Genomic DNA, 26779 nt, shown 5'->3' on the forward strand with positions numbered 1-26779 from the left:
ATAAAGATATTCTCTTTTCATTTATGGTTTACGGATATTAAAAACTAATTTGGGTTGTCGATTGTCAAACTTTAAATTATCGGGTGAGAATAGGGGTGAACAAGAGTAGGTTCGAACCGTAAAAATGGACTGGATCATGCCATTTGGTCCATTAGAGGCCTATTTTGGAAAAACATCATATAAGATTGAAATAACCCGTTTGTCAGGTTTACTCAGTGGAAACAATTATGTTCCGCTTCGAATGCATAAGCCTGTATATAGAAAATGACTACTCCGGACAGGAAAACTCTTGGATAGATTCATACAGCCACATGAGTGGCGGAGCCAGGATTTGAATTTAGGGGACGAAAAGTTTTAGGGGGGGGGGGTGTCGATGAGTAATAATATAAGGTACACCTGAAAAAAAAAAAAACGAAAAATTTACTAAAAACGTCGAAAATATCAACCGTCGAGCGGGCGAGGCCCTCTGCTAGCCCCAGCTCCACCACCACCACCACCACAACAACAACGATTCTGAAAGATATAATGTACATAATGACCAAAAACTTAAAAAGGTATATATATGAGCATGTTCTTTCATCTGTTGAAAATTGACACGGCTCGACCCATAGACCAATCGATATACCCTAAAACCCCAAATTGACACGATTCAGACCGAGTTTGATCACTACGTATACAAAAGGAACCCGAAACAGCATGACTCAACCCAGTTCGAAAATAAGCATACCCAAACAATCTGGTAGAACTACCCCTCTACCAGTACCCGTCCGAGTAACCTGTTTGCCAGATCTACCTATATTACGCAACCAGTAAAACATCCCTTTGTTTCATCAAGGCGGTACTTGTGTTCCGCTGCAATGCTATGGCCTTCATTTTAGTGGACCCTTTCTTCCTTCTTAAGAACAACTTTCTAATAAAACCAAACCCTCCACTACTCGGCTTACTCGACACAACAGCTAATGTCCCCGCGTGTTCAGGAGATGATGCTTTCGGCTTAGGAGCAGGGAGGGGTGTAGCACCAGTATAAGCAACAATGCTCTTTTCTTCTGTGTTTTTATCAGCATCTTTTTCATCAAATTCCTCCTCCATCATTCGATCACGAAGGGAGTAGCCCTGTAGTTTCAGGCTCTTTTTGTCCTCGACTACAAGAGCGGTCACAGGACAACGAGCTTGTTCAAATAGTTGCTTCGCCACTGCGTCCATGAAAGTATTCGGGGACTCCTTCCTTGACACGCTGCAAATACACATCCTGGAGTCAGTATTTTGGGTCATAGACCTGACAAAACAGGTCGGCTTCGGGTCGGGTCAGTTCGGGTCTGTCATTGATTTCGGGTTAATTCGGGCCTGGACGGGCCATTTTGGGTTTTGGGTCTGTTTAGGGTTCGTTGGTCGGGTCTGTTTCGGGTCAAGCGGGTCAGGTTGTTTCGGATCGGTTCATTTTCTGGTTAATGAATAATAGAGAAATAGCCATTTCAAGTCTTTTCGGTTCAATTAGAGTTATATTTTGTTGGGTCATTTTCAGGTTTGGTGGTTTCGGATTGGGTCAGTTACGGGTCAAGAAAGCTTGGGTCATGTTCGGGTCAGGTCAGGTCAATTCAGGTTTCCGGGTCACATTCGTGTGATGTAGCTCTGCTGAGGTCACTTCGGGCCAGTCTTTTCGGATCGGGGGCAATCGGGTCGGGTTGCTTTTGCCGGGTCTATCAGTAAGTCTCGTATAAGACGGTCTTATATACGAAAACTTGCATTCTAGACTAAGTTCCAGAAACAAAAACAGAATACAAATGTCACTGAACTTACGTTTCGAGCTGAAGCTGAAGTTCAAGGCAAGTAGATTCCAGTTCATCACAGCAGTTATTCCGATGATCCAATTCAACTTCTAAAGACGATAACTTGTGAAGATTTTCATTTAGTTTTGCTTTCGTAACTGTCAACTGTGTGTTCAGATCTTCATTGATTAACCTCTGATTTTCAACTTGATCCTCCATCAACCCTTTTGAGTCCTTAAATGATTCCATCTCTTTCTGTAAGCTTTCGACTTTATTCTTTAATTCTTGAACCTCGGTTCTGAGAACGACTTTCTCTTCAGCCACCCTTCTCAGCTTTTCTTTCATTCGCCTGTTTTCATCCTGTAAAGTGGACTGAATCACGATCATCTGCGCAAGTGTATTGTGACGGTCTGAAGAATCAATCTGCAACCCGATATCACTCTTTGATCTTTCAAAACCAAAATGCTTCCTTATCTTCTCTTTAGCAAATGACAAATCTTTTACTTCGAGAACTCTTTTCTCGTCCACTGAACTACGCTTACTTGGCATACCTTGCAGACTTTCAGAACCTTCCCAAGTGAGCAATCCACATATTTCCGAACAACTTTCTTCTTTAGGCTCTGAAATGTAATTCCCATTATGCCCTAAGGCAATTTTGATATCTTTCAAAAGATCTCCAAGATTTCGATTTGAAACTCGATGTTCATCCAAGATCACTTTCAAGATTTCATCCAACCAAGAAGTATGCTGTCGAAAATTTACTGTATTTTCTTCAGGAACGGGAAAAAGCTCATTACTGACTGATATATCTTTGTATTCCGCTAACAAGGCACTTGCCCATGTTTCGGAATCACCACCGAGTTCCAAACCAGATATAGCTAATTGCATCGAGTTTTCACCTGCAGAAAGTTCTTGAATTTGCGCTTCTAGTTCCGCTAATCTAGAACCCATTTGGCCATACTTAATTCTCCATGACTGCAATTCACTGTCACTTACAGCAAGAATCTCTCTCAACGCAGCGTTCTCTTCTTCCAACGAGTAAACTCTCTCAATCAAATAACTCGTACCATTTGCAGATTTATCAGAAACCATTGGATTCAGCTTTTTTCTAACTAAATGGCGTAACTGCTGGCATTCGGCTTCTAACTGATTAATCTGTCTCGCGTGTTCTACTGAAAATCTACGGCCAGATTTCCTCTCCTCATTCCATACCTCAAGTTCCTTCTCCATTGCTCGAAACTCATACTTCAAAAAAACATTCTCTTTTTCAACTGACTCGAGCCTACCAGTCACGATACCAAGTTCAGATTCAAGTTCATCTTTTCCCGTATCCAAATCACGAAGAAGTCGTTCTTTGCATATCAGAGCCTTCATCAAATTAGCATTCTCTGCAGCTAAATTTGAAATTCTTTTGTTGGCTTCAGTTAACTTAGCCTCTAATCTTTTCATCTCGGTATCACAATCCAACTTTGCGTTTGAGATGGCGGTTTGTACCCTTTCTTCATGTTGCTCCCTAATGGACTCGATTTCCTTTGAACATTCCTTCAGTGCGGCATTCAGATGAGCCAGTTTTTTCTCTGCTATTTCTTCCTGTTGTAGTGCCTTGTTTAACTCTTCCTTCAAGTATGCAGCTTCTGCTCTTTCCATTTCCTGACCTGTTCCGATTCATTATCATCAGAAACTCGTTATTCTTTCGCTTTGGAATCTGACTGAATAAACCAAAATAACTCGCTAAACTATCAGCAATGCTTATATTCTTTTGGGATATTCTCTCGTGTACCCCTGAACTTTTTCGTTTTCTAAGGTGTACTTCCCGGTTTTCACAAAAAAACTTTGACCGACAATAATTCTCTGTTACGAGTTCAGAAAACGGTAATTTTTTTTTTCAAACCAATTATCTCGTCAAAGCCTTGAATTTGAAAAAAAAAATTCACCGCTTTTGAACTCGTAGCCGGTAGTTATGGTTGGTCAAAGCTTTTTTCACGAATAAACTTTGACTGACCATAATTCCCGACTACGAGTTGAGACGTTGGTGAATTCTTTTTCAAACTGAAGACCTCTTAAAGACGGACAATTTGAAAAAAAAAAAAAAAAAAAAAAAAAAAAAAGTTTTATCGTATTCTGAATTTGTAGCCAAGAGTTATCGACGACGGTCAAAGTTTTTTTTGCAAGAAAAGAAGGGTAAATCTTAGAAAATGATAAAGGGTACACGAGAGAATATCCCTATTCTTTTGATCCGGAAAAAACTCTCTTTGTGTTTTTGTAAGACTGTCTACCTCTGATCCTCTTACACTGCGATAGGCGAGAGTGTTTGAGTCACTGGTAGTTTTATCGCTGTTGTACAGAAAGCGGAAATATCTGGACTATATATACCTGCTAGAGCTTGTTCTGCAATTCTTCTGTGCTTTCTGATTAACTCTTCTTTAATACTGCAATCACAGATAACTGAGGGTAATCTGTCACTAAGGTTACTTGGACATTTCAGTGATTCAGCATCGCTATCTCGATCCTGCAGTCGATTAATTACATAAAATCAGATACTCTAGTAATTACCTTCTATTACTCAAGCATTGAAAGATCATCCACAAGATTAGCAGCATTCACTGGTAGATTTTGCGCATTTTAACTACCGACATTCATATAATGTCAACTTTGACGATTAATTTATCCAAAACGTATGCAGGGATAAAATGTACAGAGTAAAATTTATCCTGCCTATTTTATTATACAGAATACTAATTTTTAGAAAGTTGTGAGCATTGAACTCGGGTAGAAAATGTCGGTTAAGGACGACATTGTTCGATCATTAAAGTCAAATGCGGTCAATAAAAATGGGAAAGAGTAAGACTGAAAATTTACCTCAACAAAGATCCTTTCTAAAGAAAGGCTAGTTCTTGTTGCATTAGCATCTATTGTCTTCTCAGTCGATTTTCGCCGCCAACGCCAAGGCTTATGATCCATAGTTTAAACTTTAAACCCTTGTTCTACTCACTAATCACAGACAGTATAATACAGGAAATGATGATAAATTAATGTGGCTAAACCCTTAAGATCAAAGTTGATCATTTTACATAATAAATAAATTTGAGTGTAAACAATATGACAAGAAATGATGATAAATTAATGCACAAGAAACAATTAAATAACTTCACTTTTCATGCTCCATGGTTTAATAAAGCCTAGTACTTGAGATTTTTTTGATCATGGCATAAAACAAAATCATGCTCCATAATAATTAATAAATATTATATTCATGCAGATGTCGGTTAGCTTAGTTGTTAGCACTAAAGATCGATAATGTCTGTGACTCCATTTACACCGAAAAAAAGCTTAAAACGAGATAATTAAAATGCGAGCGAGTGATAAAAGATGAAAGTGATCAATTTGTCCTAGACTTTAATTTGTTTAGTTATTTGTAGAATAATGAAAAAGAGAGAAGTACGTGAGATGGACCATGTTATGGAAATGTGACCGACAAGCAATAGAAGGAAGGAGAGTAATAATTGTAAAGCGGACAATGAATTGATAGCAATGGAGAAAATAACAAAGCACAGAAAATGGGGTCCGTTAAAAGTAGATAAAGAGAAAGAGCCGTTGATTAAGGAAAGCAAGAAAGAAACAAAGAAATAAGCAGGACTGATAAGGTGAATTGTGTGCCCTTTTTAGACCAAAAGTGACATAGGGTACTACATGTTCTGTGAATGATAAAAAAATTTCGGTATATGTCATTCGGTTTAGTCGGATTCGAGTTGGGTAGAACTAGAGCTTGCAAGTTTGACCCGAGTGACTCGACCCGAACCCGAGCAAACCCGGCCTAACAGAACCTGAAAATATTGTGACCCGCAACCTGACAGATAATCAGTGATCCGAAACCAATCTAGACCCGATCTAATGACAACCTGACCCGGTATTGCCCCGATTTAATTGATGACCCGATAATTAGTAAGCTTAACATTGATTAAATTGGAAGCAAATTAGTCTTTAGTTTAATGGCTAAAAGAAGTAATTCGATAAAATCGTGAGACCCGATAATGACCCGACCCGACCCGACATGAGACATCATTTGACCCGAAATTACCCGACTCGATGACGAGCCGAACCGAACTCGACTCGACCCGAAAGGGCAGGCTAACCCGATATGACCCCAACCTAATATAACCCGACCCAACTTGACCTGATTGCCACCTCTAGGTAGAACCACGAGCAGTAGAGCGATAAAGTTCCTCCTTATGAGTTTTAACACTACTGCATTCGTAAAGCTCTACTACATTCCTTGTGATAATCCTGTGTCAAATTTATCTGCATGCTTTTAACATTAACTTCCTAATTTTGGAAGATACAGTTCGTTGGAGCAAAGTGCAATTGAGAATGCACGGTATCAGATACGAAACGGCGATGCATTTGAAGGCTTGATCCTAAGAAAGTGTAGCCACTTGATGGTTGTATCAATAAGCAGTACGTACGCTCAATGATCCGGGTGCAAACATGTATGCTTCAGGTTCAACCGCCAACGTTGCATCGTTAGCAAAATGAAAAGAAGTATTATGCAATCAAAAACCAGAACAAATGAAAGTCTCAAACCGAACTCCATGAAAACCTTCAAAGGTACCACGAATCAAGAGTTAACACAAACCATAAAACGAGTTTAATGTTCCGTCAGAAGGTGTTAAGACATTCAAGAAAGGTTGTCAGTAAGTGACAAGCCAGCAAGTTGATCAGCAGTGTTGTTGCTAGGAGTCGACTGCTGGTGAGCCACATTCCGCAAGACATCCATAGCCTCGGCAACCTTGGACTTCAATGCATCGGGAGATTCCAGTAAATGCAGTACCTCGGGTTGGTCCATCTCTAGCAGCATTCCCGTCACCTTTGCTGCCATTTCTGGCTCCAGTTGCTCCACCTGTGGATACAGGTTCTCTCCCAATAGCTGAACATTTGCCAACATTAGAGAAAGGTTAGTTGACCTGGCAAAACTAATATGACCTGTACCCAAATAGCTTAACTCAAAACCCGATCAGAACCCAAATAGACTAAGCCTGGCGAGACTCGAAGCCTCCCAAAACGAATTGGGCCAAAATGAAACAGTCAGATATGACACTACACAGATACATCGCGCAACCATTGACCTAAAAATGACTACTCAAACTGACGTGTACACGACAGTAGCACAGCTCAAGAGGGTCTGTGTCAACATGAAATGACGCGACCCAACTCAAAGTGCATAATAATCTCCATGAAATCATCAACCAAAACTGACCAAATGACCCGATCTAAACTTACCCGAAAGACCTTTTCAAGTCCATATGAGACCACCCCAGTTTATGATAGGCCGTAAAGTTCATGTAATCAGTTTTTCATAAAATAAAGTGGAAAGTTCAGAATTTCCAAGAGAAAATAATTTGTAAAACTCACATGACAACCTCGAAAAATTAAGAGTTAATGCACAGAAAAAATACTAACCACTCGCTGTTGATCAGGAGTGGCATTAGCCAGCATGGTGGCCAAAGTGCCAACAGGAACAGCGGGAGATAATGCAGCATCACGCATTGGCAGGCCACCAATATCATACTGAGCATTGGGGAGCACACCTCCTGCGACACCTGAGATGGGAGCATCTGGTAGACCACGTGCTGGAGGGTAGCGATAACGTCCCCTTGGTAGTATCTAAACATTCAAAAGACATGAGTGTAACTCAGACCAAGTCTCTATATTATAATAAAACTCATTGAATGGGTGAACTCGTCAAAATTTTAAAGACATTTACTCTCCTACAAGACAGTCCTACATCAAGAGACCAGACAAATCTAACAACCTGTTATATTAAAATGATGCTACCTAGTCAATAGGTAACTGAATGAAAAACAAAAGAATGTCTAGGACATTTGGTTAATCGCAATTGTCCATTTCAGACGGGCCTTTTCCGTATGAAATTAAGACAGAAAAATGTGATCATTTAACGATAAAATGTAAATACTTCCAGATAAAATGTTACCATCAGTTTTTTGTTAAAAAGTGACAATTTTAGTTATAACATTTTATCATTAGATGGTCACTTTTTATTAAAAAATGTTACACATTTTGTCGTCTTAAGTTAAGACCGTATTGAGGGAGACTTACTGGTTGTTAATAGGGCCTTACTAATGAGATCACCCTATACAACTAAATGTGTTTTAAAGAACTACCTGTTGCTGCATAATAGGCATGGGCTGCTGGTTTTGTTGCCCGGGAGCACCACCGGTACGTCTGCCACCAGGACGTTGCCCTTGCTGCCCCTGCTGAACCATTGGCATGAAGAAATTTGGAACAGGAGCGCCACCCCTTATGCCAGGGATCAGTTGATGCTGATATCCAAATCCAGGCTGACCATAACCATAAATTTTATTAAAAACAAGCAGCTGATGTTAAAATGCCAGGTCTTAAAAAAGATATACACACTTCTCACTCTCGCCTTCAAAAACCAACGAACTGACTCCGCCCTAAAATTGTCTGTCCTAACTCCTAATCGTGCTACCATTTTACACCAAACGAGGAAATAATAAGGATTGACCTAAGGAGATAACATTAGAGTTCGCTTGAACTTGCCTAATAGTTAACCGGAGAGCTATCTAATTGGGGGTCAAACATAACAGAGAACTAGAAATTACATGAATACACTAATTTCACCGTAAGCGAAATACTAGGAACAAAAATGATAGTCCCCCCATCCTGTTTATATTGTCCACATTTACTAGAGGTCATATTTAAGATCTATATTACCCCAGAGGCCAGTGATTTTGACATGAAGTACATTACAAAAAAAATATAGGAATAGAACAAAACGAAGTGACATGTTAGTCACTAACAAAGTCCAAAAGAAAAGCAATAGTGGCCACTACATATGCCACTATTAACAAAATAGACAACACCGTAATCACTGACACGTGACTACATGAGACAGCTCCAAATGAAAATCGCACCATGAGGCAACAATTTAGGTCATCTTCCAAGATTCAACAAATCAGTTGACAAAAAAAAAACGGAAAAAAAGGAGCTACCTGGTGTTGCATCATAGCAGGTGGACCTTGGCCATAATATATCTGCTGTCCAAGCCCTGCAGCACCAGGAGGATAGATTGGCATTCTAGGACCAACCGATGGTGGGATTGCAACAGGGCGCATTTGAGAGAACTGGGCCTGCGTATAAAGCAACATAGCTCGCCACTTGTAAAAAAGAGCGACACAATGTCCGATTTTTGAGTATGAATTTCAAGCATTCTAACAGATCCACCAATTTTTCATCTATGGAGCCAAATATTACGTAATATATAAAACCATTCCATATGCCCCAACAGACTTATCCATAATACGACTCTGGTCTTGATGCTTATTGTCATTTGTCAATTTGTCATCACAAAATTGTTTCACATTCACAAAAAAAAAGTAAATACCTGTAACCTAGCCCTCCGATCTTCCTTACGTTGTGCAAGTGCAACATAAAGAGGTTTGCTAACAATCATCTTGCCATTCATCTCCATTAGCTACACAAAATACAACACATGATGAGGAAGCTAACATACATCACAACTGTTCACAACTGTTCCCATAAGACAGGGTATATATCGACTTACAGCTCGAGATGCCTCTTCAGGAGTCGAAAAAGCAACAAAGCCTGATCCTTTGCTTACACCAGTAGGGTCACGCATAACCTGCAAAAAATTAAAAGACCATCAAAATAATTACAGAACTACAAAAACCAGCAACACAACCTGCAACTGAAATTGCGACGGAAGAAAACATTCACCAAAAACACAGGTCTCCGCACAGTCGTGCCTAGTACTCAAACATTTGCGACTGGGAAAAGAAGTTCACAACCTGTGGGCTATACATATACCTTTTTATGCATACGGTTCAAAAAGATTTGGAAAAAATCAATGTGTAGATTCGATATGTTTTTTGAGGATGCAAATGACCTACCTTGCAAGAACTGATCGTGCCATATTGAGAAAATAACTCTTTGAGCTTCTCATCATTAATGCTATCATCCAAATTTTTAATATAAAGATTAGTGCCTTGATATTTGTCCACTGCCTCTTTCAGACTCTGCTCAAATCGTTGCTTCAACTCAGCTTCCCTTTCAGACTTCTTCTGAGCCCTGCCAACATACCACTCCTTATCATCGAACTTCTGGCCATTCAGATCATCAACAGCCTTAGCAGCATCATCTGAATTTTCATAGTTCACAAATCCAAAGCACTTTGATTTCCCATCTATGTCACGCATAACAACAGCACTAGTGATTTTCCCAAATTGACCAAAAGTTTTTGCCAACTCTTCATCGGTCGCTGTTTCAGCAAGATTCTTAACAAACACATTGGTAAACTTAGTTTTATCAACTGTGCTTTCTCTTTCTTGCCTGCGCACAAAAGGGCCCACATACACTTGTTTGTCATTCAACAGCATTCCATTCAACTTCTCTATTGCCTTTTGGGCAGACTCCTCACCCTCATACTGCACAAAGCCATATCCTTTCGACTGCCCAGAAAAATCAGTAGCAACCTTACATGAAAGGATGGTCCCAAACGAAGCAAATGTATCATACAATCCTTTGTTGTCAATAGCCTTATCCAAGTTCTGCATTGAGTAAATATGTAAACAGAGATAAATAATAAAATAAAGTGTATAAAAAAAAGAGAGAGAGAAGGCCGAGTCAAAAATGCAAACAATCAAGAAAACGACACACATGAAATGCTGTGAAAAAAGGAGAATCAATACCTTGATAAAGATGTTTCCAGTACCGCTTTTACGAGAACTAGGATCACGATGAGAGTACATAATCCTGATAGGCTTGCTGTTGAGAGGAGTAAAATTCAGCAGCTCTATGGCTCTTGCAGCTGCAAAGAAGTAATCGAAATTAGACAACACCCCGACATAACATCATCTAGAAATGCATGGTATTCAACGAGTATGGACAATGGACAAGAAGGCTAGTCAGTCAGAAACTTTAATAAAAGCACCATAGTCCATGAAGTTAGAATAAATGTCTACTACTGGTGCTTCTCAGTCGACAAACTCTACTCCCTGCCTTTTAAATTTTAATGCTTTTCAAGCCTACCTCTCAAACCTTGAGTCTAAGTACTCGTACATATTTTAGAAAACAAATTTGTTGGATGAGGTAATGCAAAGAAATTCATTTTGGTCGTCCGCACAAATCATCATTGCTTTGCAGCTAACGTTTTTAAAATTCAAAGCCAAAATTGTTCCTCTGACTACAGCCTAACAAAATTTGCATATGTATTTACAGGTGGCAGGGCATTCTACTCACGCACAACTGATGAACGACTACATGCCCTAGCATCACACCTTTTTTCTTTCCATTCAGTTAGCCCTCCTAAAAGACTCATGCATTCTACTCAAGATCACTGCTAATAATGCAATGCAGAAACTTGCCATCAAAAGTCATAACTCCCTTACGAAGTAAACTACAGTACAAAAGCAAACACCTTTGAAAATGAACCCTCTAATCATCAGTCACACAAGAAACATAAACTCGTGAATTTCAGACAATGCCAATTACCAACCATGAAATTCACTAACAATTAAAAACCAAGCAAACAGAATAACAATGCAAAACAAACATCAAGTTGTATCATTCATAAGACATGTGCACACAAGAAATTCCGGAAATATTGTGGTGCTACCTGTCCTCAATAACCGAGAAAGATACGACTTCAATTTTCTATTTTCTTAATTTGCAACCCCGCGTTCCTTTTCTCCACATTAGACTATCATAAATATCTCATACGTAGGAAATCCTAGTGAAAAATGTCCAACAGAAGTAACCACTAACAGCATTGTAGTCTAAAGCAAACACAGTTACACTAAATTTCACAAATGAAAAAGAAAAGGAAAATGATCCAAAATAACAATTGTACAAACATAAATTCATACATCAACAGATCAAAGAAATTCTCAAAGAATTAGAGAAGGAAAAGCCACCAACTTTAAACGCCGAAATTATAATTCTAACAAAAGTAACAGTCACAAACACAAATGACGAAAATTCACTAAATTTACTGAAACACTAATCCATGTGATCAAACCGACAATCCTACATTGGATAAGAAAACGATCCAACCCAACCATGGTATTAAATCAAGGCTACGACACTCAAATATGACCGTCTTGTAAGGGTTTTATACATCAATGCAACTGCATTTGACAACACTCTAACTGTGATATATAGATAGCGGTCAGGAATCTCAGGATTATTATCAAATATAAGTAAAAAGGAAAACATAACCGACCAAATGATAACACTAAATCACACACCACAATGAAAAAACATAACCAAAAAACATAACCATCTTGAGGAATCGCAAAATTGACATAACCAACTAAATGATCACGCGAAATCACACACCACACTAAAACAAATTACAATCGCAAAATTGACATAACCAACCCAATGATCACACACACCACACAGAAAAACATAACCATCTTGAGGAATCGAAAAAATTGACATAACCAACTAAATGATTACACGAAATCACGCACCACACTAAAACACATTACAATCGCAAAATTGACCCAACCAACCAAATGATCACACCCACCACACCGGAAAACATGACCATCTTGAGGAATCGAAAAATTGACATAACCAACTCAATGATCACACAAAATCAGACACCACACTAAAACACATTATAATCGCAAAATTGACATAACCAAACCAATGATCACACAAAATAACACACCACACTAAAACATGAGAATTCGCAAAATTGACATAACCAAACCAATGATCACACAAAATCACACACCACACTAAAGATGAGAATTCGCAAAATTGACATAACCAAACCAATGATCACACAAAATCACACACCACACTAAACATGAGAATTCGCAAAATTGACATAACCAACCAAACGATCACACACCACAGTAAAAAAAGACACATTACCATCTTGAGGATTGGCAAAATTGACATAACCATAACCAAGCGAACGCCGCGTAGTCAAATCCCTACAAACCCTAACAGAAACCACCTGACCCAATTGACTAAACAGATCATATATCTGTGAATCAGTCACATTAAACTCCAAATCTCCGACATACAACGACGTCGTAACCAACGCCGCCACTCCAGCGCCACTTCCACCTACCGCCACCGCACCGTTCGCCGGAATTTGTTGAATTTGCGCCATTTTCACTCAAACCCTAACAAAAACCTTGACTTTTTTTCCAAAAAAAAAGTAAAAGGTTTTATTTTTTTTATAAATTTTTTTTTTGAGTAATTAATTACTGTAAAAACTTAAACTTCCCTCTCCTCTGATTATTCGGGAGTAATAGTAAAAACAGTTACGCAAAATTATAGGAATTTTATTGTTTATTAATAGAAAACGTTGATTGTAATTTTTCAGGATTTTCGATTTTTTATTTTTTATGTTTTAAGGTTTTATAAGGGAGGAGAGGGAAGGGTAAAATGGGAATAACGGATAAAGTCGCCGGAGTTTCGCCGGGGACGGCGGCAACAACGGCGGAGAGAGAAAAATTATGAAAGAGAACAGAGGAGTTTCTAGAGAGAGAACGGAAGAAACGAGAAATTAGGAAGTTGGTTTTTTTGGGATATATATAAAAAAAAAAAAAAAAAAAAAAAAAAAAAAAAAAAGTCTCACTTGACACTTGATAGTATAACCGTCTCAAGATTAAAACGGATAAATATGAATATAAATATTCTCTCTGTCTCCCACTTGTATATACTCCGTGTATAAGGCAAATCATTTATCGATTTTTCTTTTTTTTTTTGGGAAGGAAGTGTATCGGTTTTTTTTTTCTAGTCATTTTGTTGTCTCAATTATGAATATCGTCGTCTAAAACAAGAACTTCTAAGAGTTCGTCTTACATTAAAAACCGATGTTTTCTTTAAACCAAAAAAAATCGGCATTATGTGATGTGAAAGGCTCTAACTATATTAATTCGAATATGAAGCGGTTTTATGTCAATTTTAGTGCAAATTCTAATATTAGGAGACCGTATTTTTAATATTTTATCTTTTACTTTTTTCTATATATTATTTCGCATTATCTTAATGTCGAATGATTTAACAAAAGACTTTCACTCAAACTATAAGATTATTGTAATAGAAGATATACTAGGTGACTCAAACTCGAGATTTCTAATTAATTTAACGATTTTTTATTAGTTGATCTGAGTGCTTACAGTTCTATAAAAAAAGGAGTAATTGATTGGCTATTAAAAAAACGGCGGTTTAAATGTGTAGGACGATATGGACCGTTGGATTGAGGTGGGGTCATGTGAAGGGGAATTCTGAGACGTTGATTTGTGGGGACAGTGGGTCCCAAAAGTGCATGACAAGATCTGACATGTAACCTGGGGTGAACATCACAAATTCACAACTGTATGTCTGTATACTCCGTATGTTTGACGTTTGACTTTTGTATTTTTATAGTAATTTTTTCTTTATTGTTATTTTTGGGATTATATTCTACTCCTATGACACTGGAAATTGCTGGTGACAGCTTACACGAGGCATGCATTTTGGATATTTGAAGATTTCATTAGATCTTATAAGTATTTTATTTGTAACCATTTATGTCAAATATACTTTTATTTTGATTATTTGCCTATTTAGTTACGGGCTAGTCTAGATCCTAAATAATATATAGTATATATTGAGTTTTATTTTTTACTGTATTAAATATATGATGTTTGAGATATGTGGTATGATATTTGAGAATTGAGACTGATTTTACCATTGGCTTTGGTCGGTGTGTCTTTCTTACGGGTATAGTCAGTTTAATTAGGGTGCACATATTAACACGGGAAGAATAGACTAATACACTGGAAATAAGGATAATATACCAAGAATACCCTTTTAGGTGTACCCCAAAGTTCTTTGACTGGGCCCCACAAAACAAGTAAGGGTATATGTTTAAAACCTCCGTGTCCTAATACATTTCTTCCGCGAATTTATGAGAGGCCTTTAATTAGTATGGTATGCTATTTTTACATACTTGTTAGTCTAGATTACTTTACCTTTGGTTGATGTTGTGTGGTTTGTGTGTCTATAGATCATTTTTAAATTGTATTGGCCTATGATGATTCATATGATACTCCCTCCGTCTCGATCATTTGTTATCTATTGTATTTAGCACAAACATCAAGTAAATGCAAGTGGGTGTCTAACAAAGTAATATAATATTATTATTTCATCCAATTGCATACTACCTTTTACATATAAAATTTACCAAAAATAGAAATAGATAACAATTCACTGATACACCAAAAATAAAAATAGATAACAAATGATCGGGACAGAGGGAGTATATATTTACCAATCATATTTGGGTCGAATTACTTAAGTTGTACTCTGTTCGTCACGAACATTTGTTGTCAATTTATTTTGGCACAAAACCAAGGAAATGAGAAAAATATTGAAAAAGTAATGAGTTCTCTCACTAGTCCATTTGCCCATATTACAAGTCCGCCTGTCCACTTGCCAAACCTCACAAAAAATAGAAACAAATAACAATTGAGTGATACACCTTAAAACGAAAATAGATAACAATTGATCGGAATAGAGGGAGTAATTGGTTTGGTTAATACTTGATAAAATGATGTTGATTGTTCAATTTGATACTGCTACCACGATTCGTCGTGATAGTAACACACTTTATTTATCTGAGATGGTCTAGTTAAGTCTCTTAGATAAATGGGGATGTTATAGTCTTACAGGTTCGTGGGTGGTGGTGTGACTAACCCTTGTGAAATAGTGAGAGAGGACAAGATGGTGTGAATGGGTAAAACTAGAAATTATGCTCATAGTCAAATGAAAAACGTATATGAAAAGCAACTCTTCTTTACATCTATGTGAATAGTTAACGATTTTGGGTCAATACCTTAAGTTTATGATGAATACATATTAGATGAATACATATTAATTTCTCCATAATTTTAACCTTATTCTCGTACCATCAAATCTCAAAAGTTTATATACCGAATATGTCTTAATCTAGTGGTTAAGACGGAGGTATTGTGGACAATAGGTCCTAGGTTCGAATTCCCCTCCCCTTTATTGTAATGCGACTATGTGCGCGCTTCGTGAGACCAAAAAAAAAAGAAAAAACAAAAAACAAATCTCAAAAGTTTATATAAACTAAAAATGTTGCTCCTTATCATTTATTTATTTCAATCCTATTTTTCGTTCGTGGAACGAAAACTCAATTAAGATATGCTCATCTTTTGTTATACGGAGTACGTATTTTTTTATGATAAGAATCACAATTATATTGCATAATGTAGTGATCTGTGGTATGAGCCAGATAATAACTAAGACACGATATTTTATGAGTTTCACCAAAATGGATACATTCTCACTATAGTTGCAGTAGGAATTTTATTAATCACTTACCCGGTAGGAATTTTATTAATCATTCACCCGGATTATACAATGAGATTAAGGGTGTGAGGACAACTACGTTGTTTTTCATCTACATTAATTTCATGTGATTAATGAAAAATAAGTTTCTTTAAGTTGAAAGTTAATTCTCCAATGCTTCTCATGAAATATGTTACTTCATAACAAAGGGATTAACTTCTACCACACCGCATAATGGTCTTATAAAAGATCGATGAAAGATCTTCTGCCTAAGGCTCGTAGTGTTAATACATAATAGTAATCCAAGTCACAAACATTGAAGATGTATATCTATAGATGACCACACACTCGCGTTCATTAAACCCACCCCGTATATAACCTAAAAACAATCACAAATTCTCATTATAGACGGACACTATCCGTCTATACGTATAGACGGATATCATTTTACCTCACAAGATACTCATTTGCCATAAAATGGGAAGCACATGGGGGGTGTCCCACCTTGTCCCCCCTACCCATTTTATTAGAGGTCTTTACCCGTCTGTTCGCTCCACCCATCTATATCAAGACCTATTAAAAAACAATATACTTCATACAAAATAACTACGTTACGAAATGTAACAAAACTTTACATAGGTCTAATAGATTATAACCAAACCCTCATTCTCCACGAGTCCATCCATTTTCCATTAGTCCGGATACTTCTTAATTGTTTCTCACGGTTAACTTGACAATTTAGACTCGTGTACTTAAAGTCACCCATTTTAAATTCATTTCAAATCCTATAAGTTCATTTCAGATCCTATAAATTTAGTTTAGAAAAATTCATAAACTTTAAGTTAACTTATAAATTGTTAACTTGTTTATGTTAAATTGTTAACAAGTTGTTAATTAAAATTTATACAATTTATAAAATAAAACAATATTACATCCTGAAACGGCCTACTTTTATATATGAAATAAAATATTAATTTAGTGCTAATAAATAAGTTATCTTTTTATATAATGAGATTGTCTCAAATTGTGAGACCTACATTTTTTTTATTGTTATTGTTACATTAATTAGTTACGTATCATATATAATTAAGTTCATTTCAAATCCTATAAGTTCAGAAATGTTCAGGTCCTATAAATCCAGTTTAAAAATGTTAAGATCTATAAATTAAGTTTAGAAAAATTTAGCAAAATTAAGTCTAAAAGAAAAGGGTTTGGATTTTGAATCTAGAAATTATGTTCACAAATCACAATACCTCTGTCAAACCACGGTTGGGATTCACGATCTAAATGATATAGACTTTTAATTTGACTTGACAAAATTGACTCGACCCCGACCCAACCTGACTCGAGTCACTTGACACCCGAACTCAAGATTTGAACTTGACCCAAAACTGAATGTTATTGTTACAAATTGATTATTATCCATAAGTAACTTGATAATAGTTGATCCGAAAATAACCCAACCGCACCAGACTCAAATTCTTACAGACTCTAATAACCCGAACGCGAATTGACCCGACACAAACCCGTACCGATCGGCCCATTTACACGATCTCCTAACAAAACTGTGTTCTGGTGACTGTTGGCAACAAGCATAACAACAATGGCAGCAAAAACCATTACTCACTCCACTCTCATCTCCAAAACTCGCTTTTTCAATTTATATCGCGCTTTCTCCACTTCTTCTGTCACTACTCTTCCCTCTAACAATGTCCCCTCTAAAAAATGGACCCGAAATGCTGTTGATTCTGTGATTGAACTTGATGGGATCAAAATTGCTAAAGAAGGTTTGTTACCCACTTCCCAAAATTGCATCTTTCATTCAATTTTGATTACTTTATGTTAATTTTGTTGGTTTTTTTTAATTGGGCGCTGTTATAATGCAATATGTTGGCGACGGGGTTCGAACCCAGGTCATGAGTATCACCGCTCGTGACTTTACAAGACATCTGCATCTTTATTGTTCAAGCGTTTGATTTCATGTGATTTGAGCTGTATTATGTATTGGGTTGTTGCTATAATTTGTCAATTAGTTCGATTTAGAGTTCAATTGGTCGTTTTAATGTATTAGGTTTTAGGTATCGTATAAGGTATGAGACAATTATTTGTTTGTGATTCGGAAACAGACTTTTTGTGTTGGGTAACACAAGGTAAGACTGCGTACATTCGACCGCCCCCTATCCCGAAGTTTGCAGGACCCTTTGAGGCTCTAGGGGTAATGTTGTTGTTGAATTTCACAACATGGGTACAAATTCCATGGTTATAAGGAATCAATGTTACTTATTTGGACTTTGGAGGTATTTTGCACTCTGTACTAGGCAGTTGAAGTACTATGATTTAATGGCGGTTCCAGGAATTGGACGCCAGGGGTGCTGAAATTGGTGCTGTATTATGACCTTACAGTATGATTTTCTATGGTTAAATGACATGAGTTTCAGAAACTGATTCTATAGATGCGCTAAGGCCTAAGTTGAGCTTAATTGGATGCATGACTTGTTGCTGTATTATGAACTCACAGTCACCGTGATTCTCTACCACTATCGATCGTATGTGAGGCTCATAATTTGTGGCTCTCAGTGTAATAAGATAGCGGGGTTCTTCCTCCGAGTCATTTCCTCTAAAGCATCAGCTATGGAATATGAGCTAGACTGGACGTTTCTGTAAATTTGATTTTCGAACAAATTTTAGTTGACTAATTGAAGCTTATGTGGTTACAATTGAATGCCAATAGAAGTTCATCAATTACGGAGTAACTCCTTTCATATGATTTCGCTTGGAAATGTTACATAACCTACATATTAAAATGCAAAATTTTTACTTGCCTTATGTATGAAAATGTTCAGATGTGGTGCGAAATGATCCAACAAATAATATCCCGTATTCAATTTTCTCGAAGCTTGGAGTGCAACTACACAAGCGAGACCAGCACCCACTTGGCATTATAAAGAATGCGATCCATGATTATTTTGATAAGAATTATTCCAAGAAATTTGAGAAGTTTGACGATCTCTGCCCAATTGTTTCTGTGAAAGATGTATGTTCTTATCTTTGATATCAAAGTTATGTTCCTTTCAAGTGTACTTCAAACTTCTGTAAATATCTGTGACAACTCTTTCTTCAACCCTCCCGAGTTGGTCTACTAGTTTGTTTTGTGGCTTATTTATTAATGTTCTAGAGGCTGATGCTATTTTTTATGAGTTGAATCTAGAACCAGAAGAACTGCAGTACTGGAACAGTTGTACATACTTGTTAAAAATTAACGAAACGGCAACATACAAGATGAAGATTAGTAGATTTATAGAACCATAGCTTATTATAGTTATACGACTTATATCACTTTTGTCTGGTTTGTTCGCTACTTCACTCATCTCACTCTGCTTGGATGTCTGTTTTGTCTTTCTTTTTGACTATCAAGTATCAACAATCTTTGCAGAACTTTGATGATGTCTTGGTTCCTGCTGATCATGTAAGCAGGAGCTATAATGATACATACTATGTTGACTCACAAACTGTATTGAGGTGCCATACAAGTGCTCATCAAGCTGAGCTGTTGAGGCATGGACACACTAATTTTCTCGTAACTGGAGATGTATATCGAAGAGATTCTGTTGACTCAACCCACTATCCCGTGTTTCACCAGGTTCTCATCCTACCTTGATAATTGTAGTTACATGACTTACATCTTTCATTGTGGGGCGTTGCATATTTTAATTTTGTTTTGCTGTGTAGATGGAAGGAGTTTGTGTTTTTTCCCCGGGAGATTGGGAGACATCTGGCAGCGATGCTACAAGTTATACGGCTAAGGATTTGAAGAAATGTCTTGAGGGTTTAGCATGTCACCTATTTGGTAAATAAACCAAAAAATTGTTCTGGTTGTGATTTGTGAATGTTATATAAGAGTAACAGAAACATGTATGTTTATGAAAATACTGCGTAGTTTAGTGTGAAGGAGAAAGATTTTGACGAGGTGTACTCACGAATGCGACTGGGCTCTTCAGTATCTGAAAATTATACTACAGTTTATCTTGTTTACTTTGACGTGAATTGGAATCTGATCATATCTTTTTAATGAAAACATAAAGGCTTTGATACATAGTGTTCCGTAATTGGTTGTCTTTTAGAACACATGATGTTCTGCGTATTTTGTTGGATTGTTGTTTATAGTGTAACTGTAGTCCTGTATGCCCCTTACAGGTACCGTAGAGATGCGTTGGGTTGACACTTACTTTCCATTCACCAGCCCGTCATTTGAACTAGAAATATACTTTCAGGTATAAGTTTGATCTTTATTGTGTATCATTGAATTGAACTAATTACTTTGTCAGTATCTACGTTCAATTTAGCTCTTGAAAGTTGAAACACTTCAAAATTTTCTCGATCTTATGTTAAGTTCATAGCTATGCTATGGATCAAAGTGTTAACCAAATGCACGAGGTTATTCAAAGGAATTCCTACAGTTGGAATGTATTATATTCGGTGCGAGCTTCTTCAATGCAGGGATAGCTTGATAACTATTTTATCTTCATATGCATATAATTTTCCTGACCGATTTTCTCAGTTATAATTAGATTCATTCTCCTGTTCTTATTACTTCTAATCAGCTGGATTTTGGATAAATTAATTTTAAAATATCTGTTTTCTGTTGATTGCTGAAGTCATTAAGTGGTGATACGCGGTTTGAAACCTATCAGCTCAAACTTCCCTTTACACAAAAAGCGTATTGGTTTTAGTCTGTCTGACTTTACTTTCTTTACTGACGTTATCTAATAAGAAGTTTTTTCGTTGTACTTTGATAAAAAGTAATCATGGTTTCTTGTTTATAAAAATCGACTGTCTATCATACCTTCTGAATATATAATTTTAGACTTCTGGAATTTTTATGCTTTAAAACATTTTCATATACTGTGGATGACATTTCTTTGCAAACATTCTCCTGCATGCTTCCTGTTTTCTGAATGGCCTAGTTTTCATATTTTTTGTCAAATAGTCCTCATGAAATTAATACTTTTGGCAGGAGAAATGGTTGGAAGTGTTGGGATGCGGGGTGATGGAGCGAGAAATATTAAAGAGAAGTGGTAAACCTGAAAATTATGCTTGGGCTTTCGGTCTGGGATTGGAGAGGCTAGCAATGGTTTTATTTGACATTCCTGATATCCGACTTTTCTGGTCAACCGATGAGCGATTTATTTCTCAGGTCATATTCACCCAAATCGTATTTTATCTAATGACTTTGTCTTCTCTGCCAATTATTTTTGATTTACCAAAAAATACGGTTCAATTTCCGTTTGGTTCCCATGTTGCAGTTCTCTAAAGGCCAGCTTGGCGTTAAGTTTAAGCCCTTCTCAAAGGTAAGCAGGTTTTGAAATTTATTAAACGGGATCATTTTTTTTTTCAATGGAGCTGAAAACTCGTCATTCTTTGCCGTTTTAATATGATGGAATACCACACTTCTTATATTGTAAAGTAGCACTAGCAGTCGATCAATAAAACTCAAATTTCCCTTCAGACCATTTCGCAGCAGTCAATCAGTGAAACTAGTTAGTGTGTAGTCTCTCCGTGTAAGTACTGTTTAATATTTATGTTTTTGAAAGGTACTATTGACTCTTGATATATTTACAGTTTCCTCCTTGCTATAAGGATATGACCTTCTGGCTTAATGATTCATTTACCGAGAACAACTTATGCGAAGTGGTTCGTGGTATTGGAGGAGATCTTGTGGAGGAGGTATTCTTCCACCTTTGTTTCCCTAATGCCCTTTTCTCATTCTTTTATCAGTAAGACCATATTATCGCTACTATATTCACCAAGATCAATAATTGTTACTTAAATTGTTCTCCATGGATCCTTTATCTCCACATTGTTGGAAGTTGTTCCATTATCGAGCCATCGATTCACTATCATTTGGCTCTTAGAGTCTTACTCCTACGGATTACATAATAAAGCAAATTGGTCACCAAATTATTTGTGTTTCTTAAATGGTAGAATTAGAGTCGGTTGAATCAATTTTCGTTACAGGTTATGTGGAAAATCCGAGTTTTTAACATAAGATAAAGGTTGCATTTATCCGACCCCATTACTCTTCCAATGAAGGGAGCATTGTCCATAGAAACAGCACTGGATGTCATACATAATGTAAAACGTTTGCCTTTTCAGGTTCGATTAATCGACAATTTTACAAATAAGAAAGGGATGACCAGTCATTGCTATCGCATCGTGTATCGGTCCATGGAGCGTAATCTCACGGACGAGGAGATAAATGAGTTACAGGTATATATTCTCCCTTCTATACATTTCCACTCTCTCTATGATATACGGAGTGCTGTCTTGTTTTTTTGATGTTGGGTACCGACAGTTTGCTTTAGTGCTTCAATAATTGTATTGATATACTTATCTACTCGTATCCTTTGTTGGTTTGTGCAGTCCAAAGTGATAGAAGAGGTGAAGCATAAGTTAAATGTCGTCTTAAGATGAAGACTTTCGAGGTCGGTTTCTTCACTCATTTTTAGCATCTATACGATAATATGAATAATACTCAAGAGAATACCATTTTTGTTTGCTCAAGAGAATACCTCAATGCCATTTCTATTTGCTTGAGACTTTTGATTGTTAAAATTTTACTCGTCTTTTACGGTAGAAGGAGCTACAATGACAATTTTGATATTGACGGAGTTCGAACTAAAACGAGATTACACGACAGCTCTTTCTTGGCAGACCTCTATCATTTTAGAACTAGATTACCATAAAATTTGGTTTTAAGGGATCGAGCCTAGTGGAGGGGGAAAAATTTCGTGATGCCGACTTCTAATGCTTACATAAATAATTTGCCACCTTCTGATAAAATGTCGAAAATCTCTTAATAAATATGAATATACAAGATAAACAAGCTTATACCTTGAAAACGAAAAATACCATATATAGGAAGAGAGAAACCGTTACATAAAACATATACGGACTTACGGAGTACTTAGCTATAACATTAGTTGACAATAACCATTAAGCCATAATTTCATCAATTAGGCTTGGGACTTAGGGCAGGATAATTAACTGGTGACTGGAACCGAGGGACGGACTCCAACACCGCATTGGACTCCAGGTAAGCAGCTTTACCTTTGCAAGGAATGAAGTTCATGTTGGAATCAGGACATGTCCTTGGTTGGTTAAAAAACCTAGCACACTCTTCCGGAGACCTTTGATTGGGAAGACCCAATATGCAATTATTGCTCACATCCAATACTTTCGAACGGACCAACTTCATACATTCCGGACCGACTTGAGTGAAGTAGTTGTTACACAAGGTCAATTTCATTAACAAGGGTAGCTTACACACCAGCTCCGGTACTGTCCCGTAAAACTGGTTATAGGACAAAACCAAATACTTCATTCCGGCCAAGCAAGCAAATGATTGCGGTATTGGCCCTGTTAGGTAGTTTCGACTCACGTCGAAGACCCTGGTGTGTTTTAGTAACCCAATCTCATAGGGTAGACAGCCTGATAGAGTGTTGTTCAAGAAAAGTACCTCGAGAAGTGTGTTGGAAGTGTTCCCAATGGACTTGGGTATTGGGCCAGTGAACCTGTTTCCGTCAAGGGTTAGAAAGGCCGCTGGTGTTGAACCCAAAGCGTCTGGAAGTTTTTGCTCGAAATTGTTATCGTTTACAAATAGGACTAGTAGATTCATAATGAAGATCTCAGGTGGTACGTAACCCGATAATTGGTTGTACCTGATATCTAAGTAGATTAGGTTGGTAGCACTAAAGATACTTTTAGGAAATTCTCCGGTGTATTTGTTGTTACTAAGGTCGATCTCATATAAACGAGTCTGATGACTTAAATCATTAATAGTTCCTTTAAATTTATTGGAATTTGCATGAATTAGCGACACATCTTCGAGCTTATCTAAAAAATTGTCCACACCTAGGTTCGGGCCGTCGAATTGATAGCCATTAAATAGGACTGCATAAACCCCGCCTTGTTGAAACTCATGAAGAAATACACACTTAAAACCTGTATAATCGCACACGTTACGCCCCGGCTGCCATGTCTGTATAATGTTCATTGGGTCATATTTGATTCTTTTCTTAAATTCAAGGATCACTTCTCTTGCTCTCTCAAGTCTAGTTTGCGTTGGTGGTCGTGGTGATGGGGGTTGCATTGGTGCAGGGGGCGGTAACGAGGGGCGTAGCATTGGTGCAGGGGGTGGTGGCGAGGGGCGTAGCATTGGTGCAGGGGGTGGTGGCGAGGGGCGTAACATTGGTGCGGGGGGCGGAGGGCAAGGTGGAGGCGGTGGTGGAGGGCAATTTTGCGAGGTATCGGGAGACGGGGCGTCGTCATCACCACCACCGCCGCCACCGATAATGATTTCTAAGGCTTCTCTTGTAGAATGATGGGTGGATAGTACAATTTGGTAGGTTGAGCATTGTAGTAATAATAGTAATATTAGAGATATGAAGGATTTGGTGCTCATGTCTCTCATTTTTTTGGGATAGTCCTAAATATTTAAGTGAGGTACTTAAAAGTGTAATGTTTTATTGCACTATATATTACACATTATCTTCACTATCTTACAATATAGTCCAGCTCTTCAATTCCAAAAGGACACAAGTGGGTTGAAAGGTCACTTCTCAGTTCTCACTTATAGAGGAGACTTGAGACAAAGTCGTCGCTTACTCGCACCTCGTTAGCATTTTGGTAATCTAAGTTACTGATCGTTTGGTTGATCAAGGAACTCAAACTTCGTGGAAAATTTAACTTCATAGTATAGGAATCATGTGTTTGTGTGTAATTGGGGAATATGTAAGTCAGTTCCTTCATTATGTCGGCATTGGAAGTTTCTAGGAAGTCGATATTCCTACATTTCCGTAAAAATCACCGGAACCAAAACAACTTTTTTTTTTTTTTTTTGGGAAATTCACCAGGAGATTTTTCTATTCTAATGTTGGCTAATGAAGGACTACTAGTTTGGTGATTAAATGACACCTCTATTTTAATCCTGTGTTTTACAGCTGCCAAAAAAAATTAATCATGTGAGAGCCGTCTTAAGTTAAGACGGTCTTAAACAAGAATTGATGTCAAGATGAGGGGTGAAATTATGTCAGGCAATATCGGTTTCTGAATTTGCTGGGTCTTACGTTCGAATTACATCCTCTTAATATTTTAGCCTCTGCACCACATCATGGTAAATGATCCTTAACGAGTTGCTCATGGCTTACCTTGTTTCAGCATGTCTTACTTGTGACGGTCATAAGCTTGTTTATAAACAAAGGTAAACAAATGATTGAGACGAAGGGGGTAAATATAATGCTACAGGGTCCATAATGAGGGATTCAAGCCTGTTATTATAATGGCGTGCATGTAATTTCTAATCCGTAACCATCATCTTCGCATCTTCGGTGTACATTGAGTAAAACCTTGTACTATATAATCTGCTTTAGATCATGCAATGCGTTAATCAAGCGATTTTGTACGATTTGGGCTATATCAATTTATAAGTTTCGTAACCATCGTCTTTGGTATACGTCAAGCAAACCTTGTAATATACGGAGTTTAATCTGGTTCAGACCACGCAATCCGTTAATCATGCTGAAATTGGTGATATAGAATCCGACTCAAACATAACACAATTACAAGTTCAAGTTCTCCCGCTAGCCTTATAAACGATCAAATGTATATATTTGGGGGACGATTAGTAGACGAACAATATTGATAGGACATTAACAACTGATATTGAACTTCTGTATCACCTTCGCACATAAATAGTGTAAGCCCTATACAACGGAAGAGAATTGTATAAGACCTGTTATGTGTAATTGGGCATGTGAGAGGGTGGTATCGAAACTATGTATATCCCGATACACAAAATCTCATTGAATACGGCGATATCCGTCACAAGCTTGTGACGGATACCATTTCCTCTCACAAAATACTCATAAGAGGTGAGTGGGAAATCGCGTGTAAAAAGGCCCACTGTCTGTCTCTCTCCTTTTTGTGAGATGTCTTCACCAGAAGCGGAATTAGGCTCGTCGCAAAGAAGACGATTTGCGATCGATAAGCTCTCATTATCGACAAACTGGTTTAGTAGGCATAGAAAAGTCAAGAGTCACGAGAATGAGCATATAATATAATTAGGTTGTCCTACTGTAATCTCTATCAGATGGCTACATATTTATCTGTTAGTAGTTTGATTTGCTCATGATTCCTTTTCTCCTACTTAATTAATCCCAAAATGCACATGGCTATTTTTTTTTTTTTTTTTTTTTGACAATCGGGTTAACGAGTTCTACAGTTTAATAAAGACGCTACAAATTGCTGAAATGCGCTTTATTACAAATTCTAGGTACATAAGCAAAAGAAACGCAGTGAAAGTTTGCTGCAACTTCAGTGATATCTTCAACCGTATTCCTAATCCAATGTTTGAACCTGTAAACAATCAGAGAAAATGCACATGGCTATAATATTGCAAAAATTAAGTGATTGAACCAAAGAGGTGAATTGACATAGAACATGCAAACGGGTCTGATCACACCTTAACGGAGGAGAGACGAACCACTCAACAACATAAGTGAGGTTTCATCCTAAAACCAGTTGATAATAGGAGGAGGATCCCCTCAGTTATAAAGTGATACAATCTCTCTTAC

The 26779-nt window shown here is 37.3% G+C and overlaps 4 protein-coding genes across 6 annotated transcripts; 1 reads left to right on the forward strand and 3 right to left on the reverse strand.

Moving 5' to 3' along the window:
• Nucleotides 1–514: 514 nt before the first annotated feature.
• Nucleotides 515–5277, reverse strand: LOC141648409 (uncharacterized). 2 transcript variants are annotated; one of them, XM_074457063.1, is made up of 5 exons: nucleotides 5209–5277; nucleotides 4626–4757; nucleotides 4140–4275; nucleotides 1798–3421; nucleotides 515–1234 (listed from the first exon to the last, which is right to left on the reverse strand). In XM_074457063.1, the coding sequence occupies exons 2-5, from the start codon at nucleotides 4725–4727 to the stop codon at nucleotides 799–801; spliced, it is 2298 nt and encodes a 765-aa protein (XP_074313164.1). In that variant the 5' UTR covers nucleotides 4728–4757; nucleotides 5209–5277; the 3' UTR covers nucleotides 515–798. The 2 variants fall into 2 exon arrangements, with proteins under 2 accessions (XP_074313164.1, XP_074313163.1); XM_074457062.1 differs by lacking the exon at nucleotides 5209–5277 and having other exon boundaries at nucleotides 4626–5149.
• A 1056-nt stretch (nucleotides 5278–6333) lies between these two features.
• On the reverse strand, nucleotides 6334–13472 carry LOC141648411 (polyadenylate-binding protein 2-like). The gene is made up of 9 exons (XM_074457064.1): nucleotides 12711–13472; nucleotides 10514–10632; nucleotides 9716–10372; nucleotides 9370–9447; nucleotides 9190–9279; nucleotides 8798–8935; nucleotides 7946–8122; nucleotides 7224–7427; nucleotides 6334–6690 (listed from the first exon to the last, which is right to left on the reverse strand). Exons 1-9 carry the CDS (start codon nucleotides 12952–12954, stop codon nucleotides 6442–6444), a joined length of 1956 nt encoding a protein of 651 aa, XP_074313165.1. The 5' UTR covers nucleotides 12955–13472; the 3' UTR covers nucleotides 6334–6441.
• A 4238-nt stretch (nucleotides 13473–17710) lies between these two features.
• On the forward strand, nucleotides 17711–25642 carry LOC141648413 (phenylalanine--tRNA ligase, chloroplastic/mitochondrial-like). Of its 2 annotated transcripts, XM_074457068.1 has the most exons (11): nucleotides 17711–17935; nucleotides 18992–19182; nucleotides 19582–19788; nucleotides 19878–19995; nucleotides 20343–20419; nucleotides 21163–21342; nucleotides 21452–21496; nucleotides 21768–21872; nucleotides 22302–22415; nucleotides 22569–22630; nucleotides 25148–25642. In XM_074457068.1, exons 1-10 carry the CDS (start codon nucleotides 17752–17754, stop codon nucleotides 22617–22619), a joined length of 1272 nt encoding a protein of 423 aa, XP_074313169.1. In that variant the 5' UTR covers nucleotides 17711–17751; the 3' UTR covers nucleotides 22620–22630; nucleotides 25148–25642. The 2 variants fall into 2 exon arrangements, with proteins under 2 accessions (XP_074313169.1, XP_074313168.1); XM_074457067.1 differs by lacking the exon at nucleotides 25148–25642 and having other exon boundaries at nucleotides 22569–22760.
• On the reverse strand, nucleotides 22984–24665 carry LOC141648412 (uncharacterized protein At4g06744-like). The gene has a single exon (XM_074457065.1). The coding sequence runs from the start codon at nucleotides 24616–24618 to the stop codon at nucleotides 23158–23160; it is 1461 nt and encodes a 486-aa protein (XP_074313166.1). The 5' UTR covers nucleotides 24619–24665; the 3' UTR covers nucleotides 22984–23157.
• Nucleotides 25643–26779: the final 1137 nt, after the last annotated feature.

This window comes from Silene latifolia, chromosome 3, assembly GCF_048544455.1.
Source record: "Silene latifolia isolate original U9 population chromosome 3, ASM4854445v1, whole genome shotgun sequence".
NCBI classification, from domain to species: domain Eukaryota; kingdom Viridiplantae; phylum Streptophyta; class Magnoliopsida; order Caryophyllales; family Caryophyllaceae; genus Silene; species Silene latifolia.

Bases quoted from the DNA above. Each gene is read 5' to 3' on its own strand.
- LOC141648409 (XM_074457063.1), bottom strand. From the start codon at position 4,727: ATGGATCATAAGCCTTGGCGTTGGCGGCGAAAATCGACTGAGAAGACA. The intron at 3,422-4,139 runs GTATATATAGTC...GAATCGGAACAG, and splicing joins TGCAGAACAAGCTCTAGCAG to GTCAGGAAATGGAAAGAGCA. The intron at 1,235-1,797 runs GTAAGTTCAGTG...GTGTATTTGCAG, and splicing joins CTTCAGCTTCAGCTCGAAAC to CGTGTCAAGGAAGGAGTCCC.
- LOC141648411 (XM_074457064.1), bottom strand. From the start codon at position 12,954: ATGGCGCAAATTCAACAAATTCCGGCGAACGGTGCGGTGGCGGTAGGT. The intron at 10,633-12,710 runs GTAATGTGTCTT...ACTTCTTTGCAG, and splicing joins TTTTGCCAATCCTCAAGATG to CTGCAAGAGCCATAGAGCTG. The intron at 10,373-10,513 runs GTATTGATTCTC...TACTCAATGCAG, and splicing joins CTGGAAACATCTTTATCAAG to AACTTGGATAAGGCTATTGA.
- LOC141648413 (XM_074457068.1), top strand. From the start codon at position 17,752: ATGGCAGCAAAAACCATTACTCACTCCACTCTCATCTCCAAAACTCGC. The intron at 21,497-21,767 runs GTAAGCAGGTTT...ATATATTTACAG, and splicing joins AGTTTAAGCCCTTCTCAAAG to TTTCCTCCTTGCTATAAGGA. The intron at 22,416-22,568 runs GTATATATTCTC...TGGTTTGTGCAG, and splicing joins AGGAGATAAATGAGTTACAG to TCCAAAGTGATAGAAGAGGT.
- LOC141648412 (XM_074457065.1), bottom strand. From the start codon at position 24,618: ATGAGAGACATGAGCACCAAATCCTTCATATCTCTAATATTACTATTA.